Here is a 17,026-nt window from a genome sequence, read left to right on the forward strand (position 1 = left end):
TATTGTCTGTGCCCATAGGGAAGTACAGCTCATCAGCTTTCAGAAGATGGCGTTGTTAGGAGCCATGGGAAGCCATGGGAGTTAGGAGCCATGGGAAGTTGTCCCTGGTATTTGAGAAAAGTTCTGGGGGGTTGTTTTTATTTGGTTTTTTAGGGTTTTTTAATGTTGATTCTTGGCCATTTTGAGCAAGGTAAAAGTTATGAAATAACTGCAAAAGACTGTGTGCAGCCACATGAGTTCTGTTCTCTCCCCCAGAGGATTCCTCTCTTTGTAACTGTGTACAAGTTCTGCCTAGAGACTAGCTGTGATAACAGGGAGTTAGAGCATGTCCTTAGACTACAGGAGAAAAGCATTCTGGTAATGCTTGCTAGTGCTGCATCACTTCTCAGCAGCCCTGGTGTTTGCCTGGCCAGGCTGAGCTCATGGCTACAAACAAGGCTTCTGGGCACATATCCTCTGCATTTTGAAGAAAGTTCTAAAGCTCTCTGAAGTAACAGCTCTTCCACTGCAGGCCTCACCTGCCTTCCCACATGACATCTTCTGCTGGCATGTGGAGGGAGAACTGGAATGATCTGGTACTCCTCTCGCCACAGGGAGAGGTGCCCCCGGGGAGCTGAGCTAAAGCCTGTCCACCCCAGGACCAGGGAACACACATTGTCCAATAGGAGGCTTATTCTCAAAGTCACCAATGTGCAGGGTTGAAGGATGCTTTGGCACAGTTACTCTGAGCCTGTGGGTCCTTAGCATTTGCAAAGGAAGAGTGTAGTAGGACAGCAGATGTGAGCTATGGTGAGCCAATTTCATCTGCCCTCTTTGGGAAAACTTGGGCTTCTTTGGGTAGGGAACCAAAGAGGAAGAGTGTTGGGTTTTACACTCTTCCTTTCCAAACCCATGCTCTAAGCCTGGACACTTACAGTTTTTTACTGGCTTTTACAGTTCAGACCCTACAGACACTGCTTCTAATCCTCATAGCGAGAATAGTTACTTACTTCACATTGCTGAGGCACAATAATTAGCTTATTGTGGCAACAGCCTGAAAGAAACCAATTCTGCCCTTAACTGGGACTCTCTAGCAGGAGTGGAAGATACATCTGGGCCATCACAGTGTTCTCAGTGGGGCTTGGACCAGTTTTCCTTTCCCATTTTGTATTATCTTACTCTGAATAGCTGACATGCTCAAGTAATATGTTTTTCCATGTATCAGATAAGTGAGGGACAGTGTAGCTCTAAACAAGGCTGGCTGACCTGTTGTATTGCCTGAAGGTGACTTGCATTCTCTGGTATTGGGTTTAAGCACAAGTTTTACCCATGCTCTTGGAGGCATCCTGATGGGAACAGGCAATACTGGCATGTCCAAGCCAAAGTACGTTCTGAATCTAGTTATCTCCTGTAGTTTTGTAAGTTGTGATGGCATTTCATGCTAATATCCAGCTGACTTCCCCAGCTTCCTTTTATCAGAGTAAGCAGAGATGCATTTTCCTTCCTTGGAAATTCCCTGCACAACATTCATTGCAAAATTAACTTTCTTTTCCTTATGTCCTCTTCTCAGCAGGCCATTTCTAACCTCCTGTAAGGGGAGAGAAGAGGAAATGGAGTGAATGGGGCAGAAGCCTGAGGTCTTAGCATTGCCAGGTGTGAAAATGAAGGATGTGTACATGGGGGCAGGTTGAGAAAGTAAGATTTAAGCAACCAGGATTTTTCAGGAGAGTTGCAGGAGCAGTGTCTTTCTCACTAAAAGGAGAAGATCCAAACGAGGCCACTCACCTCATTGAAGTGGTCCTCAAACAGGATACTGTCATCTTCAGTGTGTATGATGGGAGCTGAAATAGCATGTTCCAAGTCATAGCCAAACCACAGCTTGTTTATAATTGCCTGCAAGGAAACAAATGCCACCCTGACTATAGATGAATAAAAACCTGGGTCATATTCTGCCAGCCTCTGCACTGGTGTTAGGCCAGAGCAGCTCTATTGTAAATCCTGCCTGCAGGATGGGGCACACCTGGCCTGCACTGAACCAGGACTCAACCAGCACTCAACCATGAGTCCTGCTAGAATAATAACAGAGCACATAATGTTATTTCCCAGAATGCTTTCCCTGAGCCAAAGTGCTATCCTTGAATTCAGTATCTACTGATGGCTCTTATATCTTTATACTGACAATTGTTCTTTCTGTATTCAGCTCAGGTCCTAGCATGGGCTCCTTCCTCTGCTTATTTCCAGTTTAAGAAAGTTGAAGTAAAAACACTTCTCTTTTTCCTCCTGTGGCCTTACCTGTGTTTTCTTGATTTCTGAACAAGATGTTTGTTAGACTTCAGCAGCAAAGTAATTCCTTTTGTTCAGGACAAGTTGTGCTCCCCTTGTGCAGTGGAAGGTATTCCTCTGCGGTACCTGTTCACTCACCATACTCGTAGCACTGATAATCCAGGCTCCACCTGCTCCTCCAATCACCAGCATGTCTCCTGTCTTGGAGATGAGAATGGAAGGCACCATTGCTGAGGGAGGCTTCTCTCCTAGAGCAGAAGCAGAGTATTATTCCTCCAATGTAGCTCTTAAGGGGGGGGTGGGACACACAAGTTTAGCTGCCCCACTCTTGCATTTCCCAAGGAAATGAGCTGCTGCTCATTCCTCAAGAAGATCAAGTCTTTCACAGAAACTAGTGTGCTTGTGCCCGGACCCCATCTCACAGAAACTGGACCTTAGTGGCACAGGCTAAATAGGCAGCATCTCTTGGTATATATTCAACAAGACCACAAGTATTCAGGTCTTGCTGCAGCATATTCAACTCAGCTGAGGAACCATGAGCAGCAATCCTGCCATCAGTGTTGATGTCCTCTCTCTTGGCAGACCTAGGAGATACACAGCCTGCACATCCATCTCCTGTCCTGTGTTTTATACTGGGGGTGATAATACTCACCTGGTTTAATGCTTCTGTTTGCTATGCAGAAATCAGCAAGTTCATTGTTTAGAATGATCCCAGTTTGGTTAGAATACACAAAAGAGCCAAACCTGCAGTGGAGAGATGAAGCCTTTCAGTGCCTGGTGCTCTGCTGTTGTGGATGACATTAACTGACCCAAGGCGCCCTGTGGGTTAACACTGTCTCTTCCCATCCCAGAATACCCCAGATGGGGTGTCCAAAAGGTGCTGCTGTGCTGGTGTCAGAGATGAGTTCCCTGTCACTAGTGCACGTGGGGATTTGCCCAACCCACAGAAACTCTGCAGAGCTCAGCAAGTTGTTACAGCATTGGGGTGATTCTCAAAGACCTTTCCTGTCATATGAAAAAGCTGTTCACAAGTGAAGACTGCCTACACCAGCGAAGCCCAAGGGCTTTGCATTTCTGGTAAACAGCTCTTGCAGGTACCCTGTGAACCTGACAAGTGGCCTGTGACACAATTACCAGCCCCTGGCTACTCACGGGTAGTTGATGGTGCTGGTGGCAGACACAGCACTGCCATCTGCAGCAAGCACAGAGACTTGACTTGTGCCCTTGCTTTTGTATCTGTGGCTGTAGATGGGCTCCAACAAGTTGTAATGGGTAAGTGGGTGGTCACCACGGGCATCTATTCGGTGCCTGGCAAGCTCAGCAAGCTCGTCAGACAGCATGGGCCCCACAGTCTCCTGCAATGACAGCAAGGACACATAGCTTGAGTCACCAAAGGACAGGCATAGGGTCTGTAGGTCTTAGGCATAGAGAAGCCTGGGGCATTTAGCCCCAATAGTCAGAGCTTGGGGACCTGAAGTATTCAGCCCCAGACTGAATTCCCAGGCCACTCTCAACACAGAAAACAAAGCAAGCTCAGTACAAGCACATCAACACTGGCAAGAGCATGTGCACATCCCTCATCAAGCAAGTAAGCACCAGCCTATGGATGAACAGAAACTGCAGACAGAGTAAATGGCCTAATCCTGCCTCTGCTTTTGTCAACTGAGCTGCAGTGCTCTTGCTTAGCAGTTCTGAGAAGTTTCTTCTGTGGCTGCAAAGCAGGACAGTTAGCACATTGCTTGGTACTGTGTGCTGGCAGGCAGGATAAGCAGCCTGCCTGAAGCCTAAGCACATAGGCTAAAATGAGTTGGTGATGATGCAGGTTTTAAAAAAGAAAAGCAAGAGATGGGATTTCCCTGCTCCTTCTCTGTCAAGCAGAGGTGTAGAAGAAGCTGTCAGTGCTGTGGGTGTCTCTTGCTGCCCCTTTGTACAATTACAGCTTACCCGAGCTTCAGAAAAGGCTGGGTCACGCATGCTGGATTTTAGCATATTGCCAAACTTCAGGGCCTCTGCGATGTGATGGTAGGTTTCTACCCTCTCCTCGGGTGTTGCCAGTGAAGCTTCATGGAGCTTATACTCTATAGAGCAGGATGAAATAATTTTGTTAGATTCAAGGCAATAGTTTTTTTAAGAAGTCTAAAAACAAAATTGGAAGGCACCTCCTTTTGCCATCCCAGGTCTTATCAAGTTTTCCCTGTGCTTTAGCAGGATGTGGATACAGACGCAACATCATACTCATTTCTGCTGTGACTTAATCCTTGAAGCCTTGGAAAAAATGTGCATCCTCTGGCCTTTGCAGCAGCTGTGGTGATGCTGATACACGGTAAAAATGAGCCAGTTCATCATCCCACTGTACAGCATGGTCATGCTGCTGTTTTGGCATCCATTATAGCTCACCAGCACCATTTCTGCCCAGGACTTTGATACTGCTCTAGAGCAACACTTTGCAAACTTTTTATTCTCTTTCCCTTAGGACTTTACCTTCCAGTATCTTGAGGATGAACATGAGCACAGCACCTCCCATGGGTGGTCCAGGAGAAAACACTGTGGTGTGGTTGTTCAGGGTAATGTTGAGAGCTGAGGACACCTCTGCTTTGTATGCCTTAAGGTCCTCCAGTGACATGCTGGACCCTTCAACAGAAAACCAGATGGGTAGCTGGCATTAGCACAGCTAATTAGCACATCTTCTACCATCTACCTACTATGGGCTGACTACACCAGAGCCTTGGTAAAGCTTCTAAAGAACCAGGCTCCAAAATACCATCCACCAAGCACAGCAATGTCTTCATGTGTCCTCACCTACCACCAAATTCCAGGACAACACAAAGCCTAAGCTGAATACGCCAGTGCATGAGCACTGTGGGTGAATGCCAGAGCAGTAGCTTTTACTACTGCTTCTACACCCGAGTCATAAGAACTGGGGAAAGGTGGCCCCTTCCCACGCCAGCTACCATCCCAAGTGGCAAGTGAATGGCACATGTTGGCTTTCCCCTCATACTCACTCACTGTTAGCCAGCTGCTGGGAAAACGCTTGTCTGTTAGTATTAACTACATCTGGTACCTACCAGCTTTCCTAATGTCCTCCACCAGGGCCTTTCCTATCTGTCCCTCATAAAACGCTGTAGCTCCATTTTCTGCTACAACCCTCAGTGTCTGCTGCAGTGCTGGCCACCTGAAGGTCTCTCCACGCTTCAAAAACCTCTGGCCATCACAAAGTAGTGGGCTGTTAAAGAAAAACATCCATCAGTTTTCAGCACCTGCTTGATCTGTCCTCAGCACCCATCCCTTTTTCCTACCCAATGATGTTGTCTTTTATAAACCCAGTTCTGCTCCCTCCCTCCCCATGGCAAGCATTCACCAAGCAGCAGCCTGTGCTCCAAGTCAGCATGCCAGAGGAAGGGTCTGATGCTGAGGGAACAGTGGTCCTCACACTGCTATTTAATTCATGGGTCTTACCACAGGCTTTTTCCTGGGCTGGCAAAGGCTGGGTGATGAATAAATTTCTCCATAACTGGGGAAATGACAAGTGGCTCTGAAAGGACCTTGATGGTTGGTTCAAACAGGGCTTTCCATGGTAAGCGGCCGTATCGCTTATGGGCTGCTTCATACCCCCGAAGCTCTCCTGGTACAGCGATCCAGCGGGGACCTGAAAGCAGAGCAAGTGTCACACAGTAACAGCCCTGAGGTTTCACCTCCTGAAAGCACTGCAAGGGAAGTGTGGATTTGTAGAGGCAACTGAGACATCTAAAAGCAGGCTTGGGTTTTTTTACTATCTATCTTTTTCTGTTCATACATTCTTCTACCTCCTAATAGAAAGGGTATAGGGAAGCCAGAGCCAGACTCAACGGAGCACAGTGAAAGCACAATGGTGCAACAAGAGAAATGGGAGCTGGACATAAAAGAAACAGCCCTACATGGAGCCTGGTCAAACACTAGAACAAGTGAAGCTGTTAAATTGTCCATCCTTGGAAAAAGCTAAAAAATGTGACAGAACAAGGCCCTGAGCAGCCTGAGCCAGTTCTGACATCCCCACTTTGAGCAGGAGATGGAGCAGAGACTTCCAACTGTCCCAACCAGAGCTGTTCCTGAGTCCTTTTCTTCTTTCAAGGAGAAGAGCATCTAGGGCACACCCTGGAAGAAAATGTGCTAAGGAAGGAGAATGAATGCAGCAGGAAATGTGGAGAGATCCAAGATGTGCTGCTCAAGCAAGTGCCTGCTCCCAAACCAGTAGTAGCAGATGGACGTGGAGCTTCCTGGGATGGGAGTAAGGTGGCAAAGAGGTAGCTGAGCTAAGCTAGAGCCCAGCAGTTCCACTCCTGATGCTGCCAGGTTGCTTCCCCAACGTGAGGACGTGGGCAGCCACAGTAGATTGATTTTTTCCTTCATTTCCAGAAAGTCAGAGATGCTATTGACATATTTTTCTCCACAGGAAGTGCTGGGAAATGAGTGCTTTGGGAAATCTGGTCTTCAAATGCAGACTTCCTATGAAGTTATAAGGTTATGTTCCCATTTCTCCTCCTGTTATGCTTCCCCACGCTCCGTGCTGGTCAGGTTGTCAATGCTATGTAACAGGCATTTTATGGACCTAGCATTTTTCTTACTTTTGCAAAAGTAAGGAAGGAAGACCCAGGATGTGAACAATCAATTAAACAGAGATTCACATGGGGTCAGCAAGGTCCTTGGTGCCCCCACCCTGAGCTCTGTGACACAGCCCTCATGGCCCACTCTGCATCCTTACCAACAGGGAAACCAGCAGCACAGCCGGACAACAAGTTCTGTGGAAACACTCGTGGGACCGTCTCACGGGCATTGATCACCTCGACTGTTCCTAGGAAGGAAAGGGGGGAAATACATAACATTGTCCTCCTGGAGTGGGTGAACATCACTTTTCAGCAAGTTGTGGGCACGACACAGGCCATAAGGCCAGAGCCCATCGGGTTGAACTGCTCTGGAGCCCTTTGCAAACGGGCCATGCACACTGCAGGGACAGGCTGCAGTCAGCACACAGCCATCTGCACCCATGATTTTAGTTACAGCACAGCAGTGCCTGCCTGGAGGCAACAAAGGTACAGGGACAAGGCCAGAGCCTGTCTCCAGCCAGTTAAGGTCCCCTCAGAGCTCTTGGGCCTCGGACATGGGTTGGGATGTGCTGCTTCACATCTGATTTGCAGGTTCCTGACTTCCTCTACATGTGGGACATGTCAGAGACATAATGTGAGCCTTACGCTCGTTATTGGGCCATTTTGCAAGGGATGGTGAGGTACATCCATCTTGTTTATAAGCAGAATGGAGATACCCAAAGATTCTCTATGTATCAGGAAGCTTGAACAGAAGAAAAACCCAACGCCCCTTGTATTTCAGGTGTTATTCCACCTCTTTCTCTGCCTCTTTTTCAACCACAGCACGCAGAAGGCAGCTGTGCTGCAGGAGCCCACAGAGCTACCTAGCTTACCAAGCACCTGAGCTGTGCATGGCCATGTGCAGCTCTGTGCAGCAGGACTCTACAGGTAGCAGAAAAGGACTGTTGGTAGGGGACAAAGGGACATGGATCTGCCAAAAAGGAAAAAAGAACAATACAGGTGTTTTGCCAAATGATGTTATTGCATAAGAGCCACACAAGCACTTCCAGACCCATGACTCTGTGAGGCTCCTTGGCAGTGTTTTTAAAACCACAACATTGTTACTGTGTCCAATGTTGATTTTACTGTTTAGATCAATGAGCTCGGGGGCCTTTGGGGAGCCAAGACAATTAAAAACCTCCAACATTAAAAACATAGAAGTAAGATCACAACGCTAGGAGTTAAGCCAAGCACAGAAAGGCTCCCAGCAGGCCCTGAGCATTGCTACATTGACATTTCTGAAATGAGAATGCATCTCTTGGGACAGAAAGTCTCACCAATGCTTTGGGGAATCCCACACCCACCAGCCAGGGCAGAATGAAATGCAGCTGCCCCGTCAGCAGGCACTGCCCGAGCTGCTGGTGCAGGATGGGCCCTTAAGTCCCAGCCCAAGGGCTCAACTGAGCCCTCAAGCCCCCCACATTGCTGCACACACCTCACCCTGTTCCCACCTGCCTCCATGGAAGCCCAGCAGCAGCTCAGCACCACTCCTACCTTGCTGCACTGTCAGCTATATGACTTTGAAATATAAGTTAGGATTGCTTTGTAGGGGAAGGTGAGGCAAAGTCAGTTCATTTTACATCCAAAGCTCCTTGCCCCCCTGCCATGTTCTTGCTGCAAAACCAAGATGCACTCCCCGTAATGGATGTCTGGGTTAAGAAAAGTTTGTGATCAGAGAACACAGCTTTTATATTAAAAAATTTGCTCTGAGAGAACCTGAAGGATTCTGACTTTTCCAGGGCAGCTGCCTGTCTGCAAGGGACATGGGGCTGGCCCATACCTTTGCTGGCATTATAGATGGTAAATACAACTCCACCACCCAGGCCTGAACTCTGAGGGTTCATCACTGAGGTGCAGATCAAGGCAGCAATGGCAGCATCCACAGCTGAGCCTCCACTTTTGAGGATGTCCCTGTGGTAGAAAGAGAGGGAAAAAGCGTAATATTAAAATCCAGGAATGACAGAATGGAGGAGCCACACAAAAATGTCTCCCTGGGGCAAATGAAAAGCAGTCCCTGCTTGACAAGAGTAACTAGCAGTTGGAGAAAGCTACTGGCAGCAGCGTGGGGGGTGAGAGGCCAGGAAGGCACCTTCCTCTGTGGGACTGAGAAATCAAAAGCAGTGGAAAAGAAGGGGGAGTCTGCAGGGCTAAAGAGCAGGCAGGGGCCAGACCTGTGTGAGGCTGGTCTTCCTCTGGGCAGAGTAATGGGAGCGAGCTGCAGCCACTCACTGATGCTGCTGTCCAAAAGAAACAGCAAGGAGCTCCCAGACGTGGAGGAGAACACTGTCAGCAGAGGAGACAGCTTTCCACATGCTGGGACCCAAACAACTGGTTTCTAGCTCTCCAGCTACCGTTTCCAACAAAAAGGACTATGCTGGCCAACAGGACAGGGGCACTGAAGCAGGAATGATGGGTCCATGTGAAAAGCAAACTCCTGAGACTTTACATGTGAATTAGCACAAAATTCAGGCCTCACTTCATTGCTCCTACAAATGTGCCTTCCTGGACTTATGTGATATTAGCACAAATATCCCTCCCTGGATCCTCAAAGCCAAAACAAAGAAGCACCAAAAAACCAAGTAAGAAAAGCAAACCTCAATTCTTTCTACCTAGGCACAGGCACATCAAATAAAGTGGCATTAAGGCAGCCTCATGAGTTTCTGCTAGAGAAACATGTCTTAGCAAATACTTCCCTCAAGCACAGCTGAATCATTTCCTTGCAGTGGAAGGACATGGAATCATTTCCTTGCCGTGGAAATGAGCTGGGGTGGGGTTTCCTTGCACAGCCTGCTGTAGCCAGCACTGGTATTTGCTAGGAAGGTTTCTGGCTGACTTGGGATATTACTTAGATAATGCACATCCAGAAGGAAAAGTGGAACAGTTCATTAATTGCAGTGCAACTGCTCCCAGCAGCTGTGACGGAACACAGGGACTGCTGTTTATTTTACATCCATTGATGCTGCTGGGACCTGCTGGGGCTGGGAACAGGATGCTGCCAGCAGGCACACTGATTGTGGCTTTCCTTTGTTTCTCTAAGTAAGTGCCTTTGGAACCATTGCCTGTAAGGAAACGGACAAGTGGGACATCACCAGGCTTCCTGTTTGGTGTCTGCATGGCTTTTAGCCTCCAGTAGCTCTGAAAATGGAAACTGAGCCTCAGGCTCACCCATCCATCTCCTCACAGCAGGGGTAAGAGTCTCACCACATGAATGTCCCTGGGTCGTGTTTTCCTGAAACTGCAGCTTTTTATATGTTAACAATAGAAGAGAAGGACATGAGGGCTTCCTAAGAAGCTGAGTGACCCTGCAGAAGGCCCAGGCAGCATGTTAAAAGCTGGGGAAACAGGGGAGAAGGACCACTATGATGGCCCAGGACAGTGCTCCCCAAAGACCCTGGCCTATGTACAAAGCCTTGGGCCTAGTAAAACCATGGTTCTGAGATGCTCTGCAGTGAAAAACAACTTTCAAAAGAAACTGCAAGACTGTAGTATTCATTTCAATGCAATGTACAGACTCTAACATGGAACACCAGACACACTTTCCCAAAGCCTGAAAAGCATCAGATGATTCTCACTCAACTTCCCAGCCACATTCCCTCTGCAGTGGGTGCCACACACAGCTCACCATGTCCCCAGAAATGCTTGTGCCTGAAGGAGCACTCCCTGATGAAGATCCTCACCCCTTCTTGTGTCATCTGCTGATGGTTGGCTACCTGCTCTGAAAGATGAGTTTTTCCCTCTCCCCCCACTGATTTGCACCAAGCCAGAATGCTCTGCACTGGAATTGCATTAACTTGGCATGTCCTAAAGGGTGGCCACAGTTATCAATTTATTACTTTAATATTCATACACTTAAGTGGCCTCTTTCTGGATGATGCTGAGATATTTTTGTTTCCAAGTGTTTGTTTCTAAAAGCAACACTGTGAACTAAATAACCTTTAACTACTGCAAATGTATTGCACATGCACAAAGCATACAAACCTGAGAGTTTCTGAGCATGACCTTCTCCATGCTCCTGCCCTCCAAAACTCCCAGTTAGACACAGAGCCATGTGAACTCCAGCTTGTAGCTGTGCCTTTGGCTCCCAGTGAGATCAGGGAGGACAAATGAGGTCTAAGTCTCATTAGAAAAGGTGTATTTACCTGCTAAAGAGAGCACAAAACCTCTCCAAGGAGCTGAGACATGAACAGTTATTGCCATTGGCAAAAGGCACAGATTTCCTGAGAGCATCAAGGAACAAGTGGGAGGAGGACTTTCACCAGCCAGCAGAGGGACTTCAGCAGCGCTGCCAGAATGGACACATCCTGCCTGGCACGGCCGAGGCAAAGCAAGTGCTTCTTGATGAGCAGTGATTACTCCAGGGTGTTAATCCACCCAGTTGTTTTCAGAGAGATCATGCCCCCAACAGTGACACTGTGTCTGCCTCAGAAAGGCAGGAAAGCCAGCAATAGGCTTTATTGTTCCTGCTCTGTAACCAGCCTTGGCAACTTGATTCTTGGCTGCTGCTCCTTGGTGCTGCACTTCGCTGCAGTGAATCCCATCAGTGGGAATAAGCGCTTTTCCTAAATCTCTCTTTGGACCTATGCTGGCTTTTGCTTGCAGAGCAGTGCACGGCAGAGCTCAAACAGCCCATCGGTAGGTGATATAAAGCTTTTTGTGTAGCTGATGGAAAAAGCTTCTTCCATTGCCAGGATGTAAAACTGCTAAGGTAAAGGTGGGTTTGGGTACTACTCGCCACCAGGACAACCACCTCCTGTCTCCTCATGTCTTTTTGACATGAGGACAAAATACTGAGGTGGCCTTTCATACCAAATGCACATCCCTGTGATAAAAACTGCTCTGACTCTCCTTTTAGCCTCCAATCCCTCTTCATCAAAGGAGTGTTTCACTTCACCCAGAAACAAGTTATCTTCCAGCATAGGTCCCCTGTCTGGACCAGATAACTGCACAATATTTCAGTTCTCAATCTCCAGCAGGAAAACCATTCACAGCAGAAGAGCCAGACTTGTTCAGCACTCAATATTGGGCACAGCTGGCTAAGAGCAATTCTAGCACAGGACCTGCCAACAAGCATGCTGACACTGGAGGGTTCTTGACATAGCTCACGTCCTGCAGAGAGCTAGAGCCGCATAAGATTTCAGAAAGTCGGACATTTCACCATCCAGAATTTACAAACACCATTTCCAGAGCTGGAAAACCCAAACCTGAAGATGACAGCTGAGCATAACTAAAGAAGAAGAGCATCAAACAGGGGCTGTCCCCCATCTCCTGTTTGTACCAAACAATTACAGAGCCATGCAGTTCTTTTACTGACAATTCCTTCACAGCTGAACTACCAGGAAGGGAAACCCATGGGCCCTGAGGTGCTTCTCCCAAACCACCATCCCCCTTGATGAAAGACAGATTGCTCTTTGGGCAAGAGGTCCAGTTCTGTTATTCTCAAGAAGTTCAACTGAAGTTTTATTAGGAGAGCACTCAAAGACTCAGTCTTAAACAGCAGCATCTTAAACCAACACTGCATCTTGTAATGCCCCAGGAATTCCATTGCTGCTGCTGACAACTCACAGAGCACATGGTTTGGGTTGCTTTTTGTTGCCTTTATTTTTTTTAAAAAAGAAACATTTGTTAATTAAAGAATAAAATTTGTAAGTAGGTCAGAGATCAGGTGCTACTTTAAGCTTAGATGGTAGGCACTGGACCAGTGTAATTTGGTTCATGTCCATCCTGCAGTGGAGGTACTCTGAGCATCCCCTGCAGATTCCTGGGATCTGGGTGGTTTTGTTGGATAAAAGGGGTGGCTGCAGGGTCCCAGCATCTGCAGGGTCAGCAAGGGACAGCAGGGATGAACCAGCATTGCTGGATCACCCTGTGCTGTGCCTGAAGGGTCTGGCTGCAATGTCTCCTGCTCTCGCCAGCATGAAGGCAGGCTCACAGGTTCAGTTACAACATGTGGTTTTCATTTGATTCCAGCTTTGCTAGACTGAAGCCACCAAGCCTCATTTCTTTCCCATAGAGCTGGAGGCAGTATGCTTCCACTAAAACCACTCAGCAATTACAGGAAAAATTAGACTGAGAAAATTTGCTGGTTTACCTGATTTTACTTGATTTAAACTCCTCTAGAAAATCTGTTAGGAGGCTCTGCAGTGTGCAAGTACAAAGCCAGAAGCATAGTTTGCCTTCAGTTCAAACGATTCACTCTAATTTAATGCACATGTGTGGTCATCAGTGGGTTAAGCATTTCTGGTGATTTCTAAGCAATAATAATGGAAATGAGCCTGTTCTAATCCCCAGCTGCAGAGGCTAGCACAGCTTCCTTGAAAAAACTGCATCTGGTAACAGCCATGGCTTTGGGACATGGAAAAAGTGAGGAAATTCTTATCCCTGGTGTTCAGTGCTCCCCAGCCTGGTCCATGAGCAAGGAGAGTGGCCATGTCCTGCCTCAGAGAGGAGGTGGGGGAGGAGTGAGGTGGCAGAGATCAGGGGCAGGATCAGGGGCAGGATCAGGGCAGAAGAAAGCCCATAAGGCTGAGCAGTTTAGCAGTAGGGTAATGGTGCAATGGTAGGATGAGAAGACCAGAAGCAGTCACAGCACAAACACCAACACAGGAGATGGGTACATGTGGGAAGGAGAAGTCACAGAGCTGGGGATGGGGCAGCAATGAGGCAGAAGAAAGCAGCAGCAGCAAACCGCTCAGCAGACTCAGGAGCTGCAATACATGTCCCAGCTGTTGTGCCATTGGGGATCTCACTATTCATGATTGCTGTATAACTTCTCAAATCTACAGTATTCCAAGTCCAGCCAGTACAAAAATTTGAAGATTTCTGCATAACTGCAGGAAAAGAGTGACCCAGTGCTTAGTAAGAAACAGGAAACCCCAAGATAAATCATTTCTTCTTGCTCCCTCTCTCCTAAGACTCATGGATTTGGGAGTTTAATTATTTTTGAACAACAGAAGTCCACAGCATTGTTGTCATTTCAAACCCACCTGGTGAGTGGCTGGGCAGAAAGAGGCTGGGTCTGTGCATCAAGGGATGCTTCACTTTGCTCAGCTCTTGCTTTTTTGCTGGAATTAAATTGCAAATGATGTGGCAGCTCATGGGGACAACAGGGTCTAATGGCTAAAACTACTTTGAGAAATCTCAAGATCTTTGCATGAGGCTCAAGGAAGCCCTCGCCCTGCAGAGTCACACAGGAGGTCAATGCAAGAAGTACCCTGAGCAGCACAGATTGCTCTGAAAGGCAGAGACTGTGATGTGGTACCCAGCCAGTACAAGTGCCATGCTAGACTTCCTCATTTATACTTATTTATGTTGCTTTGAGCATTAATTTACTGGTGACTATCATGTGCTAATAGCTAAGAACTAAAATGTGACAGATCTAACAGCACAGAAATGTCTGGGAGAAATTAACAAGATCCCATTGAGTACAGAGCATGTAGGAAGCTTCCTCCGGACATTATGGGCCAGTAAGGACAAAGAGAGAAATATGCCAATGACAATGAAAAGGGCAACCATACAAAGCTGACCACAAGCTCTGTTGCAGAGGAACATTTTCATAAAGGAACAGTTTTGTTATGATCTATTGCAAGAAAATGTGCAGATAGCTCAGGCTGGGAGAACAACACAGGAGCTTGGTTCATTCCAAGCAGAAAATGAGCACAGAGGTTTCCAGGAATGGCTGGAGGTAAAGGATAGCAGGAAAAGCAGCAGACAGCACGCAGCAATAGGAGAGCAGCGCTAACCACTGGGAGGTATAGAGAACCGAGGTGAATAGTGTTGGCTGGGGAGATCCAGGAGGCTTGGAAGGGCTGGGGGAGAGCGCTGATACATTTGGAGTGTGATACATCAGGACATGACGTGCAGATGCCCCAGGCTGGGGAAAAGGGGGAAAAATGTGTGATGGGAATTTGGAGTAAGGGCAGAATTTTGTGGAGATCATTGTCAAACTATTTGTAGGAAATCTAACGTGGTCCATCAGAATGCACGGACACAAATGGACCCTGTCAGCAAGTGCTGGAGGCACAGCTGCAGCAATGGTTGAGGTATTGCAGAGACAAGAGAAGGAAACAGATGACAGCCCAACAGCAGGAGCCAGCTAGCCAAAGCTTATCAGTTGTCCACCTGATCACAGATTTCTGTAGCTCTCACTTCAGTGCCTTCCAGCTGATTCTACAATACTTTAAGTAAATTCCAATAGCTGCAGAACAAGTGCTGTGGTTTTCCCAGCAGATTCTTTGAGTAATCCAATAATGTATTTTCCTCTATTTCCATTACTACCTGCTTAAAAGATACTTATTCTGCCCCCTGAAGAACTAACCTGTGGCTTAGCATAAATAAAACCATGTGCAGCCATGGTACATTTTCTCCAACTACTCAGAAATGCTGTGACAACACATTGCAAGAACACATGTGTGACATGGCAAGCATGGTATAATGGCACCATGTCTTACCTCACTCCTCCAGCCACAAGGCAGAGCACACAGCTCAGAGCACACATCCATTGCTGGAGCATCCAGCATGTAGCTTGTGAAGTTCCATCCTTCTACTTTCATGTATAAAAGCATTTAAGAACTGAAGTCATAACATAAGAAACAAAATGTTTGAGAGAGAGATTGCTACACTACAGGTTGCTACAGGTTTTATGACCTGCACAACTAGAGTATTTTTTAAACCTACATATTTCCTTCCAAGAGATGGAAGTATGTCTTTTGGAGTTATACTGCCTTGGCCAAATTTCAATTAAACCTGCTCTGTGCTTTCCAATACAGTGTCTTTTGTCATAGCAGACACACCTGCTGCAGGCTACAGTCCTTAAACACACACCCTAAAGGGTGGGATGCCCAGTCCCCCTTACCCTTCCAGCTGCTGCTCTCTACTCGCTCCTTTCACTTCTTCCTTAGTTTATTCCTAAGCCACTTATCTGACAGACTTACCACCATGAAGTAAACAGTTCATTTCCTGCTTTCCCACTTAAAACCAACAATGTATTTGTATATTGTAAATATTTGTACCTTCCAAAAGACCGTGGGGTTGCAGTGCTGCAAATTTTTGTGACATGGGATAATGAAAATAAGCGACAATCACAGAGGCAGAGCTCCATCTGCTCTCTGAGCTGCTCCACTGCAGATGGAGAGTACCCACAGAGCAGCACTGTTGCTTAGCCCCAGAAGTGGGGACAGGGCAGAAACCCAACTCATTCCCACAGTTAGTAGTGTCCTGTCAGTCCAAGTCCATAACATACACAACAGATAACCCACAAACCGAGCAGTCCATGCACATACCGGCCGATGACAGAGCAGGTCTCAGTGTCAGCAGCCACGGCGCCATGCAGGTACTGCTGAGGACCACACCTGGGTTGAGTCAGGATGACCACAAGTGTAACAACCACAGCCAGCACCCCCAGGGTCAGCAGCACCAGACAACAGACCTTCCCCGTAGACATCTCTATTCCAATGCCGCCGGAGGCAGCTGGGAGGCTTTTACTCCTTTGTGAAGGCGCCTGCTTTGCTCAGGGTGGAAGTAGAGGATCCCGGCGGGTTTGGAGGGAGGTCCCAATGAAGTGGGCTCTGCCCTCTGTCACTGGTAATTACTCTTGCTTAAAGAATAAAAGCTTCTAAAAAGGAAGCGGCATACTCCTTCTTTCCTGCTCTTCTTACACGTGAGAAGCTTTTTACTCTCTTTTGTAAACTAAACTTTTTCTGGCATATCCACCATGTGCTTTTTTTTAAGGCTCTGATGAAAACATTTAACACATTCACTGCTGGAGCACTTTAAAGTGAAATCTCTACATGGCTTACTGGCTTCACACAACTTCCCTGTCTTCACATCCTTACCACATAGAAGAGATCACCAAACAAAGGCAGCTTACATGGTGAATCACTGGGAAAACTGTATCAATCCTACACTGGGATTGCAAAGTTGGGGAGTTTTCTTCCCATAAGACTATTCAGAGAAGTAAAAGCTAAATACAAAGCCATAACCTTCATATTTACTCTTATTTTACTTTACAGTTTATTACAATCTTGCTTATTTTTTTCATCATTAAATCTTGCGACTGTCCACCCCATGGATGTTCTGTAAATGAACATAACAGAATACCTTGAATAAAGCAGCACACCTCTGCACAAAACATTCAAGCTACAAACTCT

The 17,026-nt window shown here is 47.1% G+C and overlaps 1 protein-coding gene across 1 annotated transcript; it reads right to left on the reverse strand.

Annotated features, from left to right (window-relative positions):
* Positions 1-1,230: 1,230 nt before the first annotated feature.
* GGT5 (gamma-glutamyltransferase 5) lies at positions 1,231-16,534 on the reverse strand. The gene is made up of 12 exons (XM_005147780.4): positions 16,160-16,534; positions 8,662-8,792; positions 7,001-7,090; positions 5,719-5,908; positions 5,328-5,485; positions 4,744-4,893; positions 4,207-4,340; positions 3,415-3,617; positions 2,915-3,006; positions 2,401-2,510; positions 1,765-1,872; positions 1,231-1,567 (listed from the first exon to the last, which is right to left on the reverse strand). The coding sequence occupies exons 1-12, from the start codon at positions 16,318-16,320 to the stop codon at positions 1,421-1,423; spliced, it is 1,674 nt and encodes a 557-aa protein (XP_005147837.1). The 5' UTR covers positions 16,321-16,534; the 3' UTR covers positions 1,231-1,420.
* Positions 16,535-17,026: the final 492 nt, after the last annotated feature.

Source organism: Melopsittacus undulatus, chromosome 12 (assembly GCF_012275295.1).
Source record: "Melopsittacus undulatus isolate bMelUnd1 chromosome 12, bMelUnd1.mat.Z, whole genome shotgun sequence".
NCBI classification, from domain to species: Eukaryota; Metazoa; Chordata; class Aves; order Psittaciformes; family Psittaculidae; genus Melopsittacus; species Melopsittacus undulatus.